This window comes from Rutilus rutilus, assembly GCF_951802725.1.
Source record: "Rutilus rutilus genome assembly, chromosome: 10".
Classification (NCBI taxonomy): Eukaryota; Metazoa; Chordata; class Actinopteri; order Cypriniformes; family Leuciscidae; genus Rutilus; species Rutilus rutilus.
Window position 1 is genome coordinate 6,791,097 of NC_140215.1, and position 18,064 is coordinate 6,809,160.

Consider the following 18,064-nt stretch of genomic DNA (forward strand, 5'->3'; position numbering starts at 1 on the left):
AATTCTCTCAACCAATTTCATGAGGTGCATCCTGGGATATTTTTATTTTTTCCTAAACTATCCACTCCAAATGACCCATTCTGATTTTAGTCATTGTAAAATGTACACGTAGGCACAGTTTATAGTTGTCTTCAAAACTAATTTAAAAGTATTTTAGCTTAAAACCTTTAGATCAACAACTGGCTGTCTGGTGCAGTCATAATAACCTAGAGCTGAACATGCTCAAAACTGTGGAGATGATTGTGAGAAACACCTCAGCATTACCCCACTCACCATCATGAGCAAGCACTGTGGAAGTAGTGGAGTCATTCGGGTTCCTGGGCACCACTATCTCTCAGGACCTGAAGTGAGACAATCACATCGGCTAAATCCGAAATCACCCCCTTTACCCTCAAATAGGGTATTATTTTAGGGGACAGACAATTGTAGTGGTGTCCGAAACTATAGTGGACTTTATCGAATGCTATCATTCTATCCCACATTGCACTACAATAACGAGTGTGTGTACAGCCGATGCACACTCAACGGCTGTCCGAATTCACTCACTCGTTTTGTTATCCACTCCTTCAAGTGAACTGTATTAGTGGACTAACGTTGAGGATTTAGGGGGGGCATTTCGGATTCAGCCATTGACTCCATTGTGAAAAGGCCCAGCAGAGGTTGTACTTCCTTCGCCAGCTGAGGAAGTTCAACCTGCCACGGGAGCTGCTGACACAGTTCTTCTCAGCTCAACCGTCACTGAGTCTGTTATATGCACTTCTATAACTGTCTGGTTTGGTTCAGCTACCAAAATCAGTCATACGGAGACTACAACAGACAGTCCGGACTGCTGAGAGGATTATTGGTGCAACAGGAACAGCTTCTTCCCACAGGCCATTTCCCTCTTAAACAGTTAAATGCCTCCCAAGGCAAAATGCCTGTAAGTGCCATACCCTGCTGCTTAGTGCAATATCTTTGTAAACTCAGTTGATATTTATTCATATCATTCATAATTGTAATGTTCATAATCTTATTATGACTAAACCTGATTGTGTCTTTATACTTTTAGATTGTAATCTTATTTTGTTTCTTGTTGTAGTATTTGTATGTGTGCACTGGAAGCTTCAGTCCCAATAAAAATTCCTTGTGTGTGCAAGCACACTTGGCAATAAAGCTCTTTCTGATTCTGACATTGAGCTCATCTTTTATTTTGAAAAATTACGTACTTCCGGGGGTTAGTTGTTCTCTTTCGGCCGCTTGCTTCACACTGCTGCAGTCACACCGGTGATTCGGCGAATAAGATCATGCATTAGGGCAGAACTGGTGGAGTAATAAAGAGAATTTAAGAACAGGTGAGACTATACACATCGTATCGGAATACAGGTGCTAATGTTACTTACATTTATCTCGAGGAGTCACTTGTGGCATTTGATCAAAAGTTTAGGACCGGAATGCGGTAACTAGCCTGCTGATGATGATCTAACAGCTTCTGCAATCTCACATCAGCATTCACTAACACACAAAAATGAATTAAAACCATTTAAGTATGGATCTAAATGTGAACTGTTATACTATACCGACTAGTCTCATGCTAGTTTGCAGCTTTAGCTTTGCACACCTAACCAGAGCTGATCACTACACACCCCTAACGTTAAAGCTTTACTGATTGTAAATGAGTTTCAGGCAACGGCGATTAAAACATTATGTTTGTAATGTACGTTTTATATATTTATATATATGTTTCATGACTACTGTAAGTATATATGTATATAAGTTGTAAACAAGTATATATCATTGATCATTGAAGTATATATTGAACTGCTTTTAATTAATTATTATGTATATAACGTTACTATATCATGTTTTGTTATTACAGTAACGATGATTATTTTATTTAATAATGTAGTTATGGTATTTATATATATGTGTGTGTGTGTGTGTGTGTGTGTGTGTAAAAGAATGGTTAGAGTGATGTGAATTATTTCAGATGGCATGAGAAAGTGGCTCCGCCCTCTGTAAACACCTAGGCTACGTGTTCATTTGAGATCTCTTCTCTTTCTCTTTCTTCTTCACTCTCACTTACAAGGCTTATCAATTCAGGATGATCATCACACTCCTGTAAGCAGTTCTCCAACCTTGAAACACTGAAGATCTGCATCAACAACAACAACTTTCAACAATGGAGTCGTTCCAAAATCATTTGAGACTTTCGAGGAAGTCATTGCTGTTTGCCTTCATCGCAGTATGGCTTTTCGTTTCCATTTCCTCCGATGAAGATTACTACAAGCTGTTAGGTATCTCGAGAGAGGCCAGTACGCGTGAGATTCGGCAGGCTTTCAAAAAGCTCGCTCTCACAATGCATCCAGATAAAAACCCTGTGAGTAGCTTTATTATGGCATGCCAACCAGACTGTGTCCTCCTTTCTTGTGACACTCTGAGAACGCTGCTATTGTCTTTTTAGAATGATGAAACGGCCCACGACAATTTCTTGAAGATCAATCGTGCCTATGAGGTGTTGAAGGACGAGGACCTGAGGAAGAAATACGACAAGTATGGAGAGAAGGGCCTGCAAGATGAACAGCAAGGAGGAAGATATGAAAGCTGGAACTATTACAGATATGATTTTGGTAATTTAGTTCTCTACGTTATGTTCTGTGTGGATGTTATTTCATAGTGTTATAATACAAAAGTAAATGTGTTGGAAGATATGCCGTACTTGTCTCTACATTGGAGAAAAACCACAAAAGTTGTGTTTTTCAGGAATTTATGATGATGATCCAGAAATTACTACATTAGACAGAGGGGACTTTGGTAAGTGATCATCTTAAATCACGCTGATTATGCGGTTATATTGTATTAAAAGGCGTCTGTGTGCTGGACTGAATCTCATGAAAAAAATGTCCAGGTTATCCATATTTCACCCCAAAATCAAAAGATAAAAAATGTATTATACTTTTAAAGAAAATTAAGAATCTCTGCAGTGTGACAATATTTCCATGACATTTCCTAGTTTTTCAAATTATGCATCCAGACATTTACTTTATATTTTCATTTGTGCAGTTTTCATTATTGTGAATGGTGACTGTCATTAGTCTCTAGAGATCACTAATAATCTTTTACTGTATTGCAGAAAAAGTATTTAATTTAGCACAGATTAAATGCTGTTAAAATTTATATTTCACATTGTATTAATGAGTTTTTTTTATTACTTGAAGAATTGGAAAGGTATTTGGTTTAAAATAAAAATAAAAGGCTAAAAATAGACAATTTTCTTTATACAAAACTTGTTTTTTATTTTGAATTTGGGGAGAGATATGACCTGGGAATTTCTTGTTAGGTTTTTTTTTTTTATCTTTTAACTCTTCAGCTGATCTTGTGATATTCAAATAGAGGCCTAACCTGTTTTTGCAAACGGCAGAGGGTTGTGACACCGGTTTTGTCTTTTTCCACAGATGCAGCTGTAAATTCTGGAGAGGTCTGGTTTGTGAATTTCTATTTCCCACGCTGCTCGCACTGTCACGAGCTTGCCCCCACGGTGCGTAACTTTATTTTCTCCTCTTAGTCACTTCCTCCTCAGAGCACACAATTCAGAATTGTTCTAGGTACTGTGGTTTATTTGACTGACAAGTGGACGCACCCCACAGTGGCGGGAGTTTGCTAAGGAAATGGACGGTGTGATTCGGATCGCTGCCGTGAACTGCGGTGATAATGGCATGTTGTGTCGTAGCAAAGGCATCAGCAGCTACCCCAGCCTCTATGTGTTCAGAACGGGAATGGTGAGGACATTCTGTCTCTTATCAGTATGTGATACATAAGATGTGTATAATCTAAAATATAAATGTAATCATGCCAACAGAATCCAGAGAAATACTATGGCGACAGAACAAAATCAAGCCTCACCAAATTTGCAATGCAGTTTGTGGAGAGCAAAGTGACGGAACTATGGCAAGGTCTTTTATTTTTATTTTTTATTATTATAAATGTATGTTGAAGGGGTCATGACATGAGAAATCAAATTTGCCTTGATCTTTTGACAAATAAGAGGTCTTTGTTCCATTAAAACATCCTGCAATTTTAAAGCATCCTCCTCATTATAAACAAAGCATTTATTTAATCAGTCTCCAAAAATGACTCATTTAGATATTGTGGAAAGACATTTGCATATGCCTGCCTCCAGAGCAAGACATCGACGAATAGTTATACATCATCGCACCATAGCATTCAGCCACTGACATTTGCCTACACTGGATGTGTTAAAAGTAAATAGAACCCATTATAATCAATGACACTGGATACACTGAATCCAATTATGTGGAAAATTATTATTTTTACGAAAATGTAAGCATGTTTCCTTCCAATTCCTGTTACAGTAATGCAAAAAAAGTAATTCTTCAGTGGGTTAATAAAGGCCTCCTGAAGTGAAGCGATGTGTTTTTGTGAGAAAAATATCCATATTTGAAACTTTATAAACTATAATCACTGGCTTCTGGCAACGGCCGTACGCGCATTCAGTAGAAAGTCGAATCCCGACGGAAGGGTGACCTTTGACCCGACGTATGACGTAGGCATAGCTTAAAGGAGAAGTTCACTTTCAAAAAAACTTTTGCTGATAATTTACTCACCCCCATGTCATCCAAGATGTCCATGTCTTTCTTTCTTCAGTCGCAAAGAAATTAAGGTTTTTGATGAAAACATTCCAGGATTTCCCCCCATGTAATGGATTCTATTGGGACCCAAACGGTAGAAGGTCCAAATGACAGTTTAAGTGCAGCTTCAAAGGGCTTTAAACGATACCAGATGATGAATAAGGGTCTTATCTAGCGAAACGATCGGTCATTTCCAAAATAAATAAAAAAGTTTAAGTTTTATAAGCACAAATGTTCGCCTTGCTCTGTTCTGTGATGCGCGTTCGTGACGTCACGTAATACGCAATTACGTTGAAAAGGTCACGCTTGAAAAATTTCTGTCCTGAAGAAAATGTTCTTTTTGGCTTTTTAATATTAAAACACCCAGGATACGCACACGAAATGGGCATTTTAAACGATAAACTGACACAAATACATTTGAAAATGTGTATATGGTCCTCCTCCTGCACATTTGTAAACACGTCAAGCGTGACCTTTTCAACGTAATTGCGTATTACGTGACGTCACGAACGCGCATCACAGAACAGAGCAAGGCGAGCGTTTGTGCTTATAAAACTTAAACTTTTTTATTTATTTTGGAAATGACCGATCGTTTCGCTAGATAAGACCCTTATTCATCGTCTGGTATCGTTTAAAGCCCTTTGAAGCTGCACTTAAACTGTCATTTGGACCTTCTACCGTTTGGGTCCCAATAGAATCCATTACATGGGGGGAAATCCTGGAATGTTTTCATCAAAAACCTTAATTTCTTTGCGACTGAAGAAAGAAAGACATGGACATCTTGGATGACATGGGGGTGAGTAAATTATCAGCAAAAGTTTTTTTGAAAGTGAACTTCTCCTTTAAGCTTAGGTGAGAATAGATGCCTCCTGTGAAAACCAAGTTTTAAATATGTATATTTTTCTTACAATAACCCATCGCTTTGCTTCAGAAGGCATTTGCTCCCCACTGGAGTGGTATGGATTACTTTTATGATGGATGGATGAGCTTTTTGGAGCTTCAAAAACTTGTGCGCTATTAAATGCCAGTACAAAGCTGGGAAGAGTCAGGATATTATTTAATATAATTCTGATTGTATTCGGCTGAAAGAAGAAAGTCAGATGGGATGGCTTGAGGGTGAGTAAATTATGGGATAATTTTCATTTTTGGGTGAACTATTCCTTTAAAAAAACGGATCATGAGGGTTGAAAATAATAGTTTTCCCACTTTTAAATATTTGTTTTTTTTGTGCAAAAAAACGTAACATTATAAGTGAACCTCATGAAACACATTAAAATAATTTATTAAAAATCCATGTCGTGACCCCTTTAATACTTTTCCTTTTTGTGCAATTTGTGCAAATTCAAACGAAAAAAATAAGAAATTATATTATGTATAAAGAAAATGTTTTTTTTTTCCATTGTGCAATTTATTTTTATTTTCCTCCCAATTCCTGTTACAGTAATGTAAAAAAAAACTCTTATATTCATTAAAGTAATGTGAAATATATTGTTGTAAAGTATTTATATAAAGTATTAATTTATATTAAGTATTATGTTGTACTGCCTGTACTGATTTATGCTGAAAATTTTCATCTTCATTTTCAGGGAACATTTCCAATGAGATTGATCAGGCATTTGCTGAAAGAATCGGCTGGTTGATAAGTTTCTGTGCAGACACTGGGGGTGAGACAGCTACTAAACCTTAAGGTTAAAAATGCAAAAACCTTGTTTTCTTAAAATATCACTAAAATGAAAAAAACAAACAAATTTTCATAGATTGTTTGGAACCTCAGACAAGACGGAAGCTAGCTGGAATGTTGGTAAGCGTTGAGCGTTGATCAAGTTTAACCAGATTAAATTCAAGTATCAATCAACAGTTGTCTCGTGAGCATGAATGAACATGTTTCTCTCTGCAGGACGGTCTGGTCAATGTAGGATGGATGGATTGCTCCAAACAGGCAGATTTGTGTGAGAGCTTTGAGATCACCACTAGCACAACGGCCCTCTTTCCCCCTGGCAGTTCCCTTGCTAAGAAAGGCAGCGTATTGGTAGGGAACTTCTTTCTAAGGGGGTGTTTACATGACACTTTTCAACTAAAAACAAAAAAACTAATGCTTTTTGGCCATTCATTAACACGACAACAGTTTTGGGGATCTGAAAATGAAAACGGGTTCCAAAGTGCACGTTTTTGAAAACAATACCATTATTGTCTCCGTTTAAAACTACAAAAACGCAAATTTGTGAAAACGGTCACATCATGCGCGCATGTGTATTACGTGTTCAGTGAGGTTTATTAACGCTTCTCCAGCAAAGTGTAGTTTTACTGTTTGTATTCAGTAGAAGAATGCATCTGTGCGCAGGTGTGTAGTATATCGCCAACTACTGACCTGGCATGCACAATACAGCGTTTTGGTCGTTTTTGTGGATCCGTGTGAACGGAGATCATTTTGACAACGTGGTCGTCTATGCTAACCTTTTCAAACATATTTCTGTTTTTACTGCATTGTTGTTGTGTAAACATACCCTAAATATTGCATCCTGTCCAGTTGTAGTAGTTCTTAATTGAGCCAATCTGATGGGCTGGGTTTCATTTTGATTTTATTAACTTTGCAGTTTATCCAGAGTTTGGATACTCGAGATATATATGCACAAGTGTTGGAGCATCTGCCTGACCTGGAGGTTCTTACAAAGAGCAGCTTCGAGGTAAGAGAGTGCAAGTGACTTTTAATGAAGATCATAAGAACAAAAAAAAGCTGTATAAGAAGAGTTGTTTGCACTGAACTGAACGTAGTCCTGTACCGCACCCTGAACTACCTGCAGGCAGCATCACTGTTTACACAGTAACTGACGCGCTGGATGAAATATGATTGCGTGGCATAATTATGTGCATCTGTTTGGAAATGTCATGAAAGAAGGGAGATACCCTACTAATGATCAGGGTTTTTTTTTTTTTTCCTGATTTTGTAATTTCAGCATAAATTGGCTCATCATCGATGGCTCATCAGTTTCTCCTTTGGACACAACAATTTGGCAACACATGAGTACAAAAAACTAAAAGCTCTTCTTAAGGACTCTAACATACAGGTTCTTGATTTCTTTTTTTCTTCTTGACTTTCCTGATTTTATTTAGAGTTAACTTAAAAAATGAAATGATTTCTTGAATGTTGTTCCAAACCCGTATGACTGACCTTTGTCCATGAAACACAAAAGTAGTAATTTTGAAGAGTGGTCATGCTGCTTGTTACCATATCAAGCTGCAAAAAGGACCCCAAAAGCACCATAAAAGTCGTTTCTATGAGTTATGCGCAATATAATCCTAGTGTTTTGAAGCTAAGATTCAGTCTGTTTCTCACATAAAGCTATTGTATGGCTTTGAACAACTTTAGGTAAGTCGTATGGACTACTATATAGTACTTTCATGGTGCTTTCACTCATTTTTTGAGGCAGAAAATCGTACAGGTTTAGAACAACATGAGCGAGTAAATGGTGACAGGAACATTTGCTGTTTTTACTGTTGTTTTATGCAGTACATAGGTCACATGAGTTCTGGTATATGGTGCTGTTGTGTTGGATTCATTGCGTTCATCTGTTTGCACAGGTGGGGAAGGTGGACTGCGTCTCAGATTTAGAGCTGTGTGCTTCTCTGTATATACAGAAGCCCTGTGTGGCTGTTTTTAAAGGGGTTGGAATTCATGATTTTGAGATTTACCATGGTGAGTTTTAGTAAGACTTAATATTCTGGTTCTAAATAACAAAAACAAGTGTGTTTTAGCCCTCTGATCCATTAATTCAAGTAAATATTGGGTTACGCTTTATTTTAAGGTGACATACTGTAGTTACATTGCACTTACTCAAATAAGTACTAAGTAATATTACTTAACTACATGCACTTACCATAGAGTTACGGTTAGGGTTTGGTTTAGTTACTTGTAATTATGCATAATTTACTATAGTAAGTACATCAAGAACACCTTAAAATAAAGTGTTACCAAATATTTCAATGCTTGCTTATACATTAAAACAAAAATATAATCACTCCAAATCTCTTTATTTGTATTTTGAGAGTTACACACACACACACACATATTGAGAAAGAGAGCAGTCATGTTGAATTTGTTGTCATAAATATACAATGGCGCATGAAGAGGACGATTATAGACACTTCCTTTCAAAATTTTGGGATAAGATTTTTTTGAATATTTTTGAAAGACATCTCTATATGTTCACTAATATTGTGAAATATTATTCCAATTTAAAATAACTTTTTTCTAGATTAATATACATTTTAAAATGTAATTTTTTCCATGCAAAGCTGAATTTTCGGCATCATTACTCCAGTCTTCAGTGTCAAATGATCCTTCAGAAATCATTCGACTATGATGATAAATGTTTCTTAAGCAGCAAATCATTAGTGTTGAAAACCGATGTGATTCTTAATATTTTTGTGGAAACGGTGATACATTTTTTAGGATTCTTTGATGAAGTTCAAAAGATCAGCATTTATTTGAAATATATTTTTTTGTAACATACATTTCTTTACTGTCAGTTTTGATCCTTGCCGAATAAATGTATTAATTTCTTTAAAAAAATTCGAACCCCCAAACGTGAACGGTAATGTAGTTATTAGTAAAGGTCAAAGGTGGTTTGGATGTAACTACACTCCCTGAATGGCTAAAACTGTCTTTTAAAGATTTCCTGTATCCGAGGGTTAAAAAGACATTAAAACCTGTAAACATTCATCCAAACTGGTAAAATTTAGTTTGGTATTGGTCTAAAATATTTTCTACTTTGTGTTAAATCTCCAGGTAAGGATGCCCTTTACAACGTTGTGGCCTTTGCAAAAGAGAGCGTGAATGCCCACGTCACCACCCTCAGGCCTGAGAACTTCCCCAGCCATGAGAAGGAGCCCTGGCTGGTTGATTTCTTCGCTCCTGTGAGTTATTACATCTCTGCTGAAGCCTCCATTTGAACACTAATGATTTTCTGCTAAGCACATACTTGCATTGCCATGGTAACTTCCTTGATACATCAAACTCAGTAGGGTGAGAAATGGTTTTGCGGAGGCGAGCACAGTGAACATTACTGACACAGTGTGAAATTCATACATTAAAAGCATCATTTGGATCTGTGTTTGAAATGTAGCTTCTTTATTATACGTAATTATTCTGTCCTACAGTGGTGTCCGCCATGTCGAGCTCTTCTCCCCGAGTTGAGAAAAGCCTCCGTCCAGCTCTTTGGACAGCTGAAGTTTGGGACTCTAGACTGTACCGTGCACGAGGGGCTCTGCAACATGGTACTGAGATACTCGCCTTCGCTCAAATATTGCAGAATTTGACAGTTGATTGGGCATGATGGCTTATGTGCTCAGTATTTCTAGCATAATAATGTGGTTTCCTGCAGAGCATGCACTTATTAGAGAGTTCAATGGTGTTTCTAGCCCCCAATGGCTCCTTCCAGGCAGCTAACCCTAACCTCAACCTTAACCCTACCCATCCCCTCGCTGCCTGGAAGGCGCCGTTGGCTAAAAACACCAAACACCTATTAGAGATTCTCATTGGCTTCCTGTCTTAGTTAACAGATCTATTTATAGAATTATCGTAAAAACCCGCTGAATCGTTGCCACAGGAAACCACAGCATTTGACTTATGAGTTACTTTCTCTTCAAACTGCTTAAAAGTGAAGGTTGTCATTTCTGTGCCACTAGCAGCTAAATCGCTAAACATTTTATAAAAATTAATAATGTTTCTAATACGGTAAAGTTACAAAATTGCATAAATATTTAACTTATAATAATTTAATATTATTATCATTATTGTTATTGATTATATTAGTAATAGTAATTATATATATTATAATCAATTATAATTAGTAATAATAACTTGTTTAAATTTTATTATAATTGATGTTCTTGTTATATTTTTTTAACCAGTTTCAAACACTCCCTATCTTCCTGCACTTCCTGAGATTTCCTGCCTCGCATTGCCTTTGACTTTGTTTATATTTCATTTGATTATTTTAGACCTTTTCATTGTATATAATTAAGTTTATTTTACCTGAGTATGAAGGTGACAGCCGGTTCTCATCTCTTGCGTCTTTCCCTTCTTCAGTACAACATTCATGCATATCCAACAACTGTAATCTTCAACAAGTCCAGCATTCATGAGTACGAGGGCCACCACTCTGCAGACGGCATCCTGGAGTTCATAGAGGTGAGAAAGAGCTGAGGCACAGATTACGGTTACACTTCTTCATACTCTCATTCATAATTCATACACGCATATGTTTAGATGAAATAGATTGTGTCTATTGCAGGACCTTGTGAACCCTGTAGTGGTGACTTTGACCCCAGAGTCATTCCAAGAGCTGGTGAAGAGACGCAAGTCCTCAGAGACATGGATGGTGGATTTCTACGCGCCGTGGTGTGGCCCTTGCCAGGCCCTGCTGCCTGAGTGGAGGAGAATGGCACGGGTATCTGTCCTCATATATATAACACTGGCAGTTACAATTTTTTTACTTTTTATTACCGTTTTTTGCAGTTGTATATGATCTCGATGTGAAAGCCCTTTTAAAGCACTTGTCCACAAATGTAACTGTCCATGATTTAATCGTGATTTGTGATAACCACAATCATTGTGCACTTGCCATTTATTTTTGACATTTTCACAAAATTTCATGCAACTACTAGAAATGCATTGAAAGTAATCAAGCATTTTGGGTGCACTTTCACTCATTTGTGTAACGATCTGTGTAAAGGACGCAGAGATTTTGTCCAAAAGGTAATAACATTTTTTTTTTCAAAATACAAACAAAAACTAAAAGGTCTTCCTTCATCTTAAGTTTAAAAGCAGTTTTAAGATCCTGAATGTTCATATGAGATCTAGTTTACTATTATTAAAGGTATAGCGGAGGATCTTTCCGAATTTTAGATAAGAACCGCCCTCTCCACTTTTTGAAAAAATGCACATGCGCAACACTCTACCTGCTCCCGAGAGGGAACGCCTATTAAACGTGTGCGAGGTTCTCCTCGTGCACGCTCTGTTTACAAGTTGCTGTCGGCATCGCTCATACAAGATTACTTTCCAAAAGAAGATTTGCACTTTTTCTCCAAATAGCATGCCAAACTTTACCTGTCGAGTAGAAACTTCGCGACTGAGGCATCAGTGGGAAACCCAACCTGTGTTTTCAGCGCTCGCCATCGTGTGAAACAATCTCCCAAAAACACTCTGATCTTGTTTCTCTCTTCTGAGGCCTTTCTCTTCTTCTCATACAGTTCGTACAAACTTTTTCTCTTGCGACCCTCAGACATTTTCAAAGGACCCGGTGAAACGGCGAGCTTCAATGAATGGCTGAGCTCTAGCTCACCACACATAAACACCTGAAAGTGCGCATGCGCAGAAAGCGAAAACTAAGGGACGAGCACGTACGACGGCCTTACGTAAACATATCACCAGAATGATTGACACTTAGGTGGACCAATAGTTTACACTACCCACCCGGAAAAAGAAAATCCTCCGCCATACCTTTAACTTGTTAGGGGTTAACAGATTAGGACCCAAGGACCAGATGTTTGAAAGAAGAACAGGTGAATTGCACAGTTTTGAAAATGAACGTTAAGGGTTGTTTTAAGGACATGTTCGTGCATGCCCGTAGCCAGCCACTCTGAAGCGGTCAAAGGCGATTCTAAACGAGTCAAAAAGTCGAGACAGGACCCATCGTCAAAATTTCTGCGTCCACCACTCTAGTTCATCCAAAACAAACCAGAAAAGAGACTCAAAGTGCTAAATACCGGAATTATCCTTTAAGCATTTATATTTAATTGTATATAATATTTAGTATTTGAAATATTACTCATATCATTTTAACCTGTGCAATATTTGTTTTTGCAAAGCCTCAAAGGTAGTCATTTTTAATATTTCCAAGTTCCGTGTGACTTTTTCTTAAGGTGTATCCATTTTAAGCTTACACTTACACGTGAATAAAAAAAGACAATTTATTGCAGTCATTTGACAAGTAATTGCTTGCAAAAATGTCATGATCATAACTACCCTATTGCTGTGTCTGTTCTAGATGCTGAGTGGGATTGTAAACGTGGGAACAGTCGACTGCCAGAGAGACCACGCGTTCTGCCAGAGCGAGAGTGTCCGAGCTTACCCAGAGATCCGCCTGTTCCCTCAGAACAGCAACCGCAGAGACCAGTACCAGTGAGTGTACTTTACATTCCCTACCTCATTTACAATTACACCTCAGTTCAACAGGTTCTGCGTTTCTCTCCCATTGTTAACAGGAGCTACAATGGATGGCACCGGGATGCCTTTTCACTCAAGTCTTGGGCCTTGAGGTGAGCTGAATAAATTCTCACAAAATATCCATAAAATCGCCAGCGTTTTAATCAGCTTATACTATTTGATTAATAGTTTTCGGTAAGCATGCGAGATACTTGATTAAATTAATTTCAGTACAACTTTAGCTTGTAGCTTTTATAACAGCATGTTTTTTGCAACATCAATTTTTTTAAAGGTGCTCTAAGCGATGTTGGGTGACGTCACTTCTTGTTGACGTTCAAAAGTTTTGTCAAGTATTGTATTGTCGTCTCTTTGGTCGTGTGTCGGCCGTATCAAAATTCAAGAGAATATAATTCTAACGTTAGTCGTTGTCTAGGACATCTCTCCTCTAACTAACTTCCCTCTTCATGCTTCTCTCTCCTCCACTCCCCACACCCCCCCTCATGTGTACGTGCACTAACCCCCCCCACCCCCAAATCATTCTTGTCGGTTATTGGCTGGAACACTGTTTGTTATGTTTTGTGGTCCAGGCTGGGCCAGTTTGTTTTTGTTGCCGTTTGAGGAGCCTGGGCTGTCTACAGAGACCGTGTTTTTATACAGTGTGTTCAGGGGACAGGCAGCTAGCGGATAGTGAGGAGATATTTGCTGTATGTGACAAAAAAAAAATCTGCCTAAAAACGTGTGACATTGCTTAGAGCACCTTTAATTAGCTCAGCTATTGTTATACGCAGTGCATTGTGTCATTACCTTAGCAACATGCTAACGTAAAACTCTACTGAATTAAAGTTGCTGCCTAACTACAGAGTTACAAACCAGTCACTTTTGGTTCCATTTCTATTAGAAAGCTGTCTATGTAGCCAGAGCTATGTTACATAACCTCTAACCCATGGTGTCTTCTGTCCGTAGCTCACTGCCTATTGCCTCAGTGGATCTGTCACCTGAGGACTTTAAGAGAAAGGTTTTGGGAGGGAAGGATCACTGGGTGTTGGATTTCTATGCCCCATGGTGTGGCCCATGCCAGCAATTTGCCCCTGAGTTTGAAGTTCTTGCCAGGGTAAGACTAATTTGTGAAGACATCTGATATAGAACATTTACCCTCCTCTCAAAGTGAGAATTATATTTAAAATAGATTGCTTTTCTTTTCACAATTAAACTCTAAAAACTTAACATACAAACTTCATACTTGTGTTTTTAAAGAAAGATTAAAGTTTGACTAAGTTTATGATATATATATATATATATATATATATATATATATATATATAGAAACTGTCATTTGCAGCGCTTCATGTGATTGAAGTACACGTCTTGTACCTTTGTCTTTGATTTGAAGCAAAAAGTATTTGAAAAATGGACAAAGTTTGTAATATTGTAATTCACCACATGGCTGGCTGGGTTTATGGCTCTTTTTTTTAAAATCCCTATGGGGAAGATACTTCCTGAACCAAGTTTGCAATTGCTTAGTTTGTAGTTTTGTGTATCTGTGTAATCTCAAGATTGTCTTTGGGTTGTTCTCAAATCATGCTGGAGAACGTGATCATCAGGTTTTGTTCATGTCAGCTCCAGTGCTGCAGTCATTAAAGCAAAAGGCCGATTCAGTTTAGACTTTTCACTCAAATAGAAAATTAAAAAATGCAGCACAGGAACATTTTCACTGGCTCTTGACTAGCTTCAATCAGTGCAGGTGCTCTGATCGTGAATAATTCAAAGCATCAGTCATCTATTCCCCCCGTCTGCAGATGATGAAGGGAACTGTGCGAGCTGGTAAAGTGGACTGCCAGGCACACTACCAGACCTGCCAGAGCGCTGGGATCAAGGCTTACCCCACTGTCCGATTCTACCCCCACCTGGGCACCACACGGGTACGGCACAAGCGCTGGCCATCGTATTGTTTCAGGTGCTCTCTGGGTTATTTCTGTACCTACTCAAACCTCTCTATCTTTGTGTCCCAAACTCTTGTAGCGAGATCATGGAGGAGAGCATATTAACAGCAAAGATGCCACCGTCATCGCAGACGTTCTCCGACAGAGACTCAAGCAACTAGCGTTACAGGGAAAGTCCTCCAAACTTAAAGTAAGATACTCGCTGCCTATTGGCTCTCACTACTTTTGGTTTAGGAATAATTTTGCTATGATCCGAACTGAATAATTTGACATGGAAAAACAAAAAACGCAAGGTTAAAATGAAACTTAAATGAAAATGAATCTCTTGTTGAATCTAAAAAATTGTGCTGTGACAATCCAGTTTATTATTATTATTATTATTATTAATAAAAATAAGGCTGCTGAATTATGGCAAATTATAATCACGATTATTTTAGTCAGCATTGAGAAAGATTTTTAAAGAAACTTTAACAGTGAATTTCCTTTAAATATTTTTTAAAGTTTAAATATGATTATACTGACAAACAATTAAAAAAAAAATTTAAAAGGTGAGATCAAATAAATTAATATATTGATTGAGTTCAACTAAAATGCCAAATCACAACACATTTCTACTGACTGACTATGATATATGTATTACACCTTCAATCTGGCCATTTGTTACAAAATCCCGCCCAATTGAGAGCTCGACCAATCGCCATTCAGAGAAGCAAGCCTCTAGGCAGGAAGTAAAGTGATTAAAAGCCCAATATCCAATGAATAAGCTGATTTTTCCCAACAGAAATGTAGCTAATTTTATCTCGATTATCCTGTTTTCATAATCGTTGAAAGCCAGAATCATATTTCAAAAGAACGTACAATTAATCGCGCAGCCCTTAAAAAAAAAAAAAAAAAAAGTCAACGTTTTTATTCATAGCATCTTTTTCATTTCCTTCCCTACAGGATGAACTATAGGACACATCTTGCGATCCACAGAAGCTGTTGAATGTGGCGTGGTGAGAGTGATGGAAGAAAACGCACACTCATGAACTCACTTTGATGAGCGCGAGAGATTTGTTTGAGGTTTTTGACTGCCAAATGGACTGTAGAAAGGAGCGGCCTCACCTCGACTGCTTCAGAAGAAGGGTTTGAGGAGGGAATCAGAATTCAAAATGCACCTCTAAATGTGTTACTGATTCAAGGACAGGTCACCACAGTGCAATTATTTATGATCCTCTGTAATCTATGAATGTACTGTCAAAAAGTGTCTTCATTTCCTTACAGAGTCTGTATCAATAGATGTATTTTCTCAGTTTCTCCATTTTCAGTTGGATTTCTGTGATTAAACGGTCTTGTAAAATGTAAAGAATTTTAAGAGAGTTGGATTTTACTTGGTATTTCTGATGTGTTTTTTTGAAGACCTTTATTTTAATGTGCTTCTAGAACTATCATGGAGTTTGTTGTTAAACCAAATTGTTGTAGAAAGCATAACACTACACTGGCGATAGATATGTTCTGTTTTATTCTTTCTGTCTTCTTTTAACCATTTTAGTTTCTAGCAGCTATATTTGTTTGAAGAGATTCTTTGTAGAATACACCTCCCCTTTTTTTACTTTGTTGACTGATATTTCTCCATTAAAGGTGTGTGAATGTTCTCCAGGTGGCCACTAGGAGGCAGTGATTTAACATCAAGTTCTCAAAGGCCTGTTAAATTGAATTGAATTGAGGGATATTCACTATTGTTTTGTAGAAACAACAGCTTATATAAACATGACACAATGCCCTGTTTATGTTAAATAATTCTTTCTGATATTTTGTTACTGGCTGTTTTGACTGAGTTACAATGTTGTTTTTCAATATAGGGGTTTAATTAAACAAATTCTGTATAGCACATATTAACTATATTTCTAATATTTGCTGAGAAATGGCTAAATATTGTCCCAAATTTCAAAAAATTACTTTGTTGTATGTGAAGTGGGTCCCTTTATGTTACCAGTAATGTAATGTTTTTATTACCATTGTTTTAAGTCCCAACTCTTTGAATTATACAGGCTTTATCCCGCTTCTTGCACATATTCCATTAAGATATATGTAAATGGTTTATTAAGATATGAATGAGCACCAGGTTCGAGGTTTGGCACCTACACCATAATAGGGCCAAAAATCACGTTTTTTCATGGTTTAACTTTATTTCAATGGTCCACTTTAGACATTCTACTAACTATAAGTAACTGCAACTACATGTCAACATTAAAGTATTAGTAGAGACTGTTGGGTTATGGTTAGTGGACATTTACTTGCTAAGTTACTTATAGTCAGTAGAATGTCTATTTGGGAACCATCAAAATAAAGTGTTGGCAGATATTAAGCAGACAGTCTACTAATACTCTAATCATAATGACTGATGATAGTTGACATGTATTTGCAAAGTAACTTACAGTTAGTAGTATTCACAAACAGAATAACTATAAGATGGGGACCATAAAAACAAAGTGTTAGCAGATATTAAGCAGACAGTCTGTACTAATTTTCTACTGACTGGTAGTTGCAAGGTTACTTTTAGTTAGTAGATTGTTTAAAGTGGACATTGGCAGCCATTCAAAAGTACCTATGAAATCTGATGAAAAAATATTCAGCAAAAAAAAAAAAAACAGAAGTTGCAAATAATTAATTATATTATAGTATATATTTTGCCAGTGCCTGATTAATTTGAGACTGAGGACTTTCTTTTTTCCCTATCTGCTAGCTTTGCTATTAGCTCATGGTAATTGCTAGTCTATGATGTCTGTGTAGTCATGATGGCACTGCCTGAACAAGAGCAAAGATGGCATCAAGCACACCATGCACTGTACAAGGAATGGGAATGCTAAGGGTTATTTCTGTCCAGGTATTATCGACCTTGAAAACGGCACCTCTCTATTTGTTCTTCCATCTCTACAGGGACATGTGCGACCGTGTCGCCGCCTCCGGTCTAAGTTCGTCCGAACTTCCTCCATTTTAGCAAGGGAGAAGAGAAAGGACTAGTGCAAAGGGCTTGGCGGCAGATGTTCGGAGGATGAAATGTCCAGGGGCTGTGGCAACACATCAAACTCCTTTTCTTCCCCTTGTCAGTGTGAGGAGCTCCCATCATAGTGCGCAGTGTGTGTCCTGGCATGGGCGCTGGAACAGGGCTCACCCCCGCGCGGACACCAAGGACACGCTGCTTACCTTGGATGAAAGCTCGCACGGGCCTCTCGCATGCGGGCGCTGGAAGAAAATCCCTCAGCGGCGTGACCCCACCGTACTCCCCTAACCGACGGGTCCCATCCAGCGCT

The 18,064-nt window shown here is 37.8% G+C and overlaps 1 protein-coding gene across 1 annotated transcript; it reads left to right on the forward strand.

Annotated features, from left to right (window-relative positions):
* Positions 1 to 1,200: 1,200 nt before the first annotated feature.
* Positions 1,201 to 16,407, forward strand: dnajc10 (DnaJ (Hsp40) homolog, subfamily C, member 10). Its single transcript, XM_084420224.1, has 23 exons — positions 1,201 to 1,331; positions 2,066 to 2,356; positions 2,441 to 2,606; positions 2,740 to 2,790; positions 3,432 to 3,514; positions 3,624 to 3,755; positions 3,836 to 3,929; positions 6,212 to 6,289; positions 6,383 to 6,426; positions 6,523 to 6,654; positions 7,220 to 7,309; positions 7,580 to 7,690; positions 8,205 to 8,319; positions 9,412 to 9,539; positions 9,783 to 9,899; positions 10,714 to 10,815; positions 10,919 to 11,074; positions 12,674 to 12,807; positions 12,891 to 12,944; positions 13,795 to 13,942; positions 14,628 to 14,750; positions 14,851 to 14,961; positions 15,714 to 16,407. The coding sequence occupies exons 2-23, from the start codon at positions 2,159 to 2,161 to the stop codon at positions 15,723 to 15,725; spliced, it is 2,379 nt and encodes a 792-aa protein (XP_084276350.1). The 5' UTR covers positions 1,201 to 1,331; positions 2,066 to 2,158; the 3' UTR covers positions 15,726 to 16,407.
* The last annotated feature ends 1,657 nt before the right edge of the window (positions 16,408 to 18,064 follow it).

What these genes read in the sequence shown, in the direction of transcription:
- dnajc10 (XM_084420224.1), top strand. Translation starts at nt 2,159, where the DNA reads ATGGAGTCGTTCCAAAATCATTTGAGACTTTCGAGGAAGTCATTGCTG. An exon ending in TTACAAAGAGCAGCTTCGAG is followed by an intron (nt 7,310 to 7,579) that starts GTAAGAGAGTGC and finishes TTGTAATTTCAG; the next exon opens with CATAAATTGGCTCATCATCG. An exon ending in AGTTTGAAGTTCTTGCCAGG is followed by an intron (nt 13,943 to 14,627) that starts GTAAGACTAATT and finishes CCCCGTCTGCAG; the next exon opens with ATGATGAAGGGAACTGTGCG.